At 43.7% G+C, this 7,690-nt stretch overlaps 1 protein-coding gene across 1 annotated transcript; it reads right to left on the bottom strand.

Annotated features, from left to right (window-relative positions):
• Positions 1-537, bottom strand: LOC145076486 (uncharacterized). Its single transcript, XM_079022347.1, has one exon. The coding sequence runs from the start codon at positions 535-537 to the stop codon at positions 1-3; it is 537 nt and encodes a 178-aa protein (XP_078878473.1).
• Between the last annotated feature and the right edge of the window lie 7,153 nt (positions 538-7,690).

Genomic DNA, 7,690 nt, shown 5'->3' with positions numbered 1-7,690 from the left:
TCATCCATCAATAGTGTGTCCATTCTTCCCATAATGCTTGCACTTCATTCCCTCTTTACTAGTATTCTTTTTTTTAAAACTAGTTCTTATCAACGATGCTTTGACTATATTGACTTTTCTTGATGTATATATGTTTTGTTGTTGTTCATCTTTTGAAACCAGGTGATAGATGACTGCAACTGATGGCATAGGTTTGGTGCTAAGGATCTGCATTTTTATAGTTCCAAAGGTGTCTTCGAGACCCATCAAAAATTGATAAACCCATTCTTTCTTTTTTTTTTTCAGATTCTGATAATCTTTTTCCGATGTCGCAGGTGCACTTGCCACAGGTATAACTTGGTGTTGGTGAAGCAAACACGATCTTATCTTTGTAAAATACGTGGAGACCGAATCAGTGTCTTGTATGAGCATTGTTAGTGCACACTTCAATTCATAAGCATAGGGTGCACTCTTGTTTCCAAATCTTTCTTCAAGATCATCCCAGATCTGCTTTGCGGTTATGGCATATTTGACACTGTTTCGAATGTCTTTCTCCATGGCTACGGTAAGCCAACCCTTTATTAGGGCATCGCTTCATTGCCAAGCTCTATACTCATTCGTTTCTTCTGTTGGGTTTTTTAGGGTTCTATCAATGAAGTCCGCTTTGTTTTTTGCCAATAGAAAATCCTGCATCTCTCTAATCGTTCTGCATAATTGTTGTCACCAAGGTTTTCGTTGACATGTACGTGTCGTGGGTAATTAGTGGGATGGATGTAGAAGAGCGGAATTAGGATCAGATGACGGGTTGGTGTTGGCACTGGAGCCACCTGGTGGGAGGTTGCCTATCATTGTTTAACAAGATGCAATATCCTGATACCATCAAGAAAACAAAGTGTAACAACCCAAAAATACAGTCTAAAAATTCCATTTAATTTAAGTAATAAAACAACAATTCATCAATTCATTCTGCAAAAAACATAAATCTCATTGTTCCAAGACATTATTATCAGAGTATGACATCCCAGGCTGAATTATATTGGTGTGTGTCGTGCGATCACCCGGAGCTCTTCCCTTCGCTACCGGAAGTACCTGAAACCAAAACTGAAAATTGTAAGCACGAAGCTTAGTGAGTTCCCCGTTCTACGACATACCCTGCGTAATCACATACTGCATATACTGGGCCACGCCTGCTACTTCAGGCCTCGCCTGCTACATCGGCCCCGCCCGCTAAACACATACTACATATAACAATTACATATAACACATAACTGAACATAGCCTACTGTATTCCTGTTCTAAGGCCTCGCCTGTCTTGGGCCTCACCCCTGTCCTGCTACTAGTAAGTCATGGAACCCCGTCCAAGCTCATGTTGTAAGTGAGATACAGGCCCCCGCCCACACTCACGCCTTCCCTATCTTAGGCCTCGCCCCTGATCTGCTACTAATGAGATACGAAACTCCATATGTACTCTACTAGTGGTGAGACACGGGACCTAGCCCACTGAAGGGTCATATTAATGGTTTGGGCTAGGCTTAGCATGTGATTTGTTTTGGTTCATGTTTGTAATTGCACTTTGTGTTAGTTTGTGTTTTTGTGGTGTTTACGACCGTAAACACGTTTACGGCCGTAAACGTGTTTACGGCAGCAAACTATGTTTACAATATTGTCTAGTATAAATAGTCTACGAGTTTGCCTTTTGAGGGGTTCGATGCTCTAGAGTTTACGGCTGGTATTTGAGTTGTATCCGACGATTCAAGTGTTTAATCGTATGCAAGCTCAATTCATTCATCTTATTCTTGTTATTCTTTTTTCGTGATTGTTTGATTATCAGTGATAGATCCGGACCTAACACCCACACTCACCTCCCTACCAGGCACATATAAGTATCACACAGACAACAAGTATAATCTAACAAGAAAACATTCCTGGGGTTCCCACCCTGCTTCGGTACTTGGTCCGGATTATCATACTAGCATAGCATGCCTAGGACTAACCCCCGAGTCTTCATACTCATAACTACATGGGCCAGCATTGTGGCCTTAGACCCATTCACATAGTGAGGAGACTCACCTTGCACTGCTAAAGCTCTTGCTGCTACCCTTCTGGTTGCTTGACTAGCAACTCCCTGAACCGCTGCTCCTTTAGCTCCCCGAGCTACTGATATCAATATAACACTTAGTCCCAAACTATCCTACAGCAATCAAACTAAGTCAACTCTGGTCAAAGTCAAATTCCTGGTCAAAGTCAACCTTCCATATTGACCCTACTCGCTGAGTCAGCCAATTGACTCGCCGAGTTCATAAACTTAAAAATTCCCAATATCATGACTTGACTCACCGAGTCACCCCGCGACTCGTCGAGTCCTCCATCCTCCGAGTCCTAGTCCTGGTCGAGGTTAAGAACAGGCTTGTCGAGTTCATCTTCAGCATTTCTATACTGTTGATTACAGTCCATTCCATTGCTTTCCAACCATAGATCAGGACTCCTACGGCTAGCATCACACGTAAAGTTGCTAACTTTATGTGCATGCAAAGGGTTATGAGACTAGAACACCAAATCCAAACTAAAATGGAGGTCTAAGACATGAAATGCAACCCTATCTGAATAAAGCTTCCCTCTCAGAGCTCATAAGGCTCAGATGCGTTCAGATCTAAGTCCTTATCCGTCCTCAAAGGCTAAAAACTCGGATTGGCCTTGGAAATGGCCCAAAAGTGACAAAATACAAACTAAGGAAATGATCTAGATGCAAAACAGTCAAGGCATGAGCTTTCATACCTTCCAAAGATCTGAAATAGCACACCCACTCAAGATCTACCACCTCTTCTTGAACCACCAAAGGTTCCTTTCTTCCTTCTAGCTTCAAATCACCCAAAATCACTCAAAAATGGCAAGGAAAACTCAAGAGTACTTCAATAGAGGCTTAGGGTTTCGAGAGTAGGTGAGGAGGGTGATGAAGGTTGGGTTGGAGGCCTGAAATGTTCTTTATATAGGGTGCTGGGCCCTGAAACTAGGGTTTCCCAACCCAGACCGGACTCGCCGAGTTAGTCTCCAAACTCGCCAAATCGGTCATTAAATCCTTGACTCGGGACCCACTTCGACTCATCAAATTCTTCCATGGACTCGATGATTTGACCCCTTTGACTTAGGGTTTTCTTTCCTTTCTTGGTGCTGCTGGATTAGGGATGTTACAATTCTCCCCCACTTATTCAAGACTTCGTCCTCGAAGTCTGTTACTACCAACTACCCCGCAATCTATTCTCAACACTCATGCCTAATGAAAACCTCTCCTGCTAAACGCTTCCAATGACTTTCCGTCCGATCCCTCTAAAAATAATCTCTGAAGATAAGGACCCCCAAGAACACTCTAATTACCAACACTCCTGAAAACACGGCTCTTACCCGACTTACAATCCCTTCCGGTACTCCCCGAGTACTTATGTTGGACATTCCAGTGGTTCACCCCTTTTTCTTGCATGATCCCTGGCCTTCCAACGACAACTTCCATAACGACAACCTTCTCTAACACTGTGGGGATATACCATTTGCTGTATCTACTCCTCCAGCCACTCCCAGTGCTGGTTACTTCCCTGACACCCTGACTGCTTCCTCTTATGATATTCTGATGCTGAAACCCTTTTCAGCGAAATGGATAAGATAATTCTGCGAGTAAAAGGTTCTCCCTGCAACGGTTAGACTCATACGAGAGCTGCGCAGCAGGGTCAAACCCTTCCCTCAGAGATTATTTAATCCTGCTGTGAGAGGCGAAACATTTCTCAATCAACTAGCTGATCCACACCAACTTCTCTTATCAATATTGCCCCTGACTAAAGATTTTGCTGCCTCTTATCCGCCTCCCGGATGAACCGAGACGACCCTGGTCCCAATTATCTGCCATCAACTGGGTTACCGGACTCTCACCGGCTACTGAACCCCAACTCAGTCGCTTAGTCGCTCCCAACGACTCCCAAAGAAAACTTTGGCTATCCAAAATGCTCTATCTACTCTGCTACCCAGGCTCTACAAGCTCTGGGATCCTCGATCCTCTATCTTGACCCTAATGTCTCTACCAGGTCCCACCTGCACCGCTACTAACATATGGGCCTCGCCCACGGGTCTCACCCAGCTGTATCCTGGAACGGGCTCTCCCTAGATCTTACCTCTCTAGGGCTATGTAGGCCAACTCTATACTAAATCTTAACGAACTATTCTTTCCTAATCCTTATCTTGCTAACTAGGATTCAAGGGCCTCGCCCAACGCTACTACCTAGGAGATACGGGCCCTCGCCCACACTCCTCTAACTAGCCTCTACTGAAATGTTGAGGCTCTCCCATAGTTCTATTACACTCTCCATACCATCTCTGCTACTGACTACTAACCCGAAAGCATCCCATGACGGTCGATCATGCACTCTGCGTCTTGATTCCCTCGAGTCCTGCCATCAATCCTTCGACCTGGTTTCCCAAACCATCCATCGACTAACGACTGATACTGACACCCTGCAGTCTCACCACATCTCTTACACTATTTCTCTCTACTGATGAATGCTACAGCTATTTCGTAGTCATACATTTCGCCGAGAAAATCTTCGGCTTGGTTTCCCAAACCAATCATCTACTGATTTTAATTTTATGAACCCAATTTTGGGAAGTTTCCCAACTCCCAACTCCAGCACTCCTCTATCCACACAGTCCCTCATACTACTTTCCATTCCTTCTCGAAGATCACTAATTCCTCCTATTTTCAATGCTACTAATCTTGAATACTTGGAGGGTTCTCCCCTACTTTGATCCGGCTAATCCCTTACTGCTCTCTGCTTGAAACAAATTTCTAATCCTTCCTATCATCCGAAGTGTCGATCGGTTGTCAACCACGTGTACTCCTGCTAGTGCTCCATCTAACTTTTACCAAATCCGCACCAATCTTGCCAACCAATAGAGCACTTTCCCAAACCCAAATTACACTTGTTACAGTGACTGCATCCTGAAAACCTGTCCTAAGGGAAACATCTTCGGACTAACACTCCAACATACAAGGTATGCAATTGGCATATAACTCATTCATAGACAAGCAATATAATACTCCAAAATATCCACTTACTAACACCAATGCAGTACCATAACAATATAATCAAGAATAAAAATTTATCAGGAGAGAAAAAGATACGCACCTACAACATCCGATGCTGCTCACGGCTCCACTGTAGATAACTAAAAATCCTTGCTCCCCACCGTAGGCGCCACCGCATGGCCCTGATGGCCGTCGGTGATCCTCAAAGTTACAGGGGCAGGTGCCATCACCTGTCCTTCCGAAAGTAAACTCGGACAATGGGCCTTCTTGTGGCCCCTATGACTGCAGTGAAAACAAATCAAAATTGATCCCTGAGTGGTGGTAGCAGTACAATCCCTGCTGAAATGACCAGTCTGGCCACACTTGAAGCAGCCAGAATCACCACAACTACCACTCCTGCACGCACCCTCATACGTCCTGCCACACTTGCCATAACGACTGCGGCCCCGAAGATCCCTCTATCTCCCATCTGTCCCATTGGGCCTCTTGCCTGAACCCGTGACTGGTTGAACCTCATCAGGTTTCCTCTTCCTCTCGGTCTCCAAATCAATCTCCCTTTCTCTAGCTCGAGCAATCATATCCTCCAGCGTCTTGCAGCTGGACCTGCTCACAAACTGCTTGATGTCACTCCTCAGCATCTCGTGATATCGAGCTTTCTTCATCTCTTCGTCCACCACATACTGCGGAACCAAAAGAGCCCTTTTCCTGAACTTGGCGGTGATCTCCACCGCAGTCTTAGTCGTCTGCTGAAGGTCCTGGAACTCCCGAGCCAATTGATGCACCTTAATAACCGATGTAAACTCAGCCCTGAACCTAGCCGAGAAATCACTCCATGTAATCACGTCGAACGCGACATCATCACCCATGGCATGACCAACCTCCTCCCACCAATCCTGCACTCTGTCCTTCAGAAGAAAAGAGGCGAGTCTGACCTTGTCCCCCTCAGGACATCGGCTCGAACGAAAAGCGTAGGCAACATCGGCCAACCACCTGCTGCTAGCAATGGGGTCCCAACATCTGCCAACCACCTGGTGCTAGCAATGGGGTCCCTATCCCAAAATATAAATTTTGTAGAAATATGACTCCGTATGAATAGGATATGATTTTTATAAAATATAAAAGTCAGGCGCGCACAAGGATTGTGTGACTTAAAATGCTACGAAGAGAAAGGTTGAGTTTTAGCTAATGCGACCAAAATGAAAATCGTAGTACTTCTTAAAATAGGAATTTTGAGAAAAAGAATGCCAAAAACGGAGTCCATATGATAGAGTTATGATTTTAGCAAAATCATTTAATTTATAAAAATAGGGACAAAAATATAAATTCAAAACTAGCCGATGGAGTCCAAACGAAAGTTGTAGATCTCGTCGATTGCTACGCGTGGATATAAAGAACGTCAAAAATGGAGATCGTATGAACGAGTTATAATTTTTAATAGCACATTTATGTATTAAAATAAAGTATAAACCATATATACGTATACATATATATATATATATACATATATATATATATATACATATATATATATATATATATATATATATAGATGTATATATATATATATATATATATATACACACACACACACATATGTATATATCATTAAAAGGTATTGACGATGCGGTTGTTATAAGACTAGTGTTGAGTACTTTCGACATTAGTTTAGTACAAATTACATTAAATCTATTTAAAATAGTATTATAAATGGGCGTTTAGTCATTTAAGTAAATATAGTGCAACGCCCCGATCCTCAGGTATCTTTTTATTAAGAATTTCTGGATAAAGCTCTACTCGACGAGTTGGTCGACCTACTCGTCGAGTAGCAGCGGGGTGAGAACACGTGTTTAGTGGCTTACTCGGCGAGTCCACTATTGGGACTCGGCGAGTAGGAGCTGGCAGATGAAACCCTAAATCCCGGGGTTTGCACCCCTACTTAAAGGAGCCTCAGCCTCCTTTGAGCTTCCTTACAGTCTTTGAGAGCCCTTATAAACCCTAATTCGTGTGTGTGTGCCTTGGTGTGAGTTTGAAGCTTGGAAGAGAGGATTTTGGAGGAAGGGAGCTAAGAGTGCAAAGGAAATTGAAGCAAGAAAGGAAGGGGAAACGGGTTTTACCTCAGCTAGCATCTTTTGAAGGTATCAAAGTGCCATTCTTACTTCCTTTTCCTTCCTCTTGTTGAGTTCTAGGGCTTTTTATGGATTTTCAAGTTGGGATGTTGAGCTATAGGCTAGATCTGAAGTTGTAACTTCAGATCTGAACCCTCCTTGGGTGCTAGAGTCATAAAGTTGTTGTATTGGTTGTGGTTGAAGTCCCTCTTGGACTAGAAGCTCCATTAAGAACTTAAAATAGACATTTGAAGCCTTTATAACCATGCATGTACGTAAAGTTTGCAACTTTACGTGGTAAGTATGCCCTAGAAGCTTGGATCTGTGATTTGGAGCCGCTGCATGGCTCAAAACAAGTCTGTATGGAAAGAGGACTGGATGGACTCGGCGAGTCGCAAGGGTGACTCGGCGAGTCACATGAAGATGGTCATTGAACTCGGCGAGTTGGATGAACAACTCGGCGAGTCCGATGAAGATCGCCATTAAACTCGACGAGTTGAAGAACAACTCGTTGAGTCGGATGGCTTTTCCGTTGGAT

Source organism: Lactuca serriola, chromosome 9 (genome assembly GCF_051521515.1).
Source record: "Lactuca serriola cultivar US96UC23 chromosome 9, Lser_US96UC23_V15, whole genome shotgun sequence".
NCBI classification, from domain to species: Eukaryota; Viridiplantae; Streptophyta; class Magnoliopsida; order Asterales; family Asteraceae; genus Lactuca; species Lactuca serriola.
This window is presented reverse-complemented; position numbering and strand designations above follow the sequence as displayed.

What these genes read in the sequence shown, in the direction of transcription:
- LOC145076486 (XM_079022347.1), bottom strand. Translation starts at nt 537, where the DNA reads ATGGAGAAAGACATTCGAAACAGTGTCAAATATGCCATAACCGCAAAG.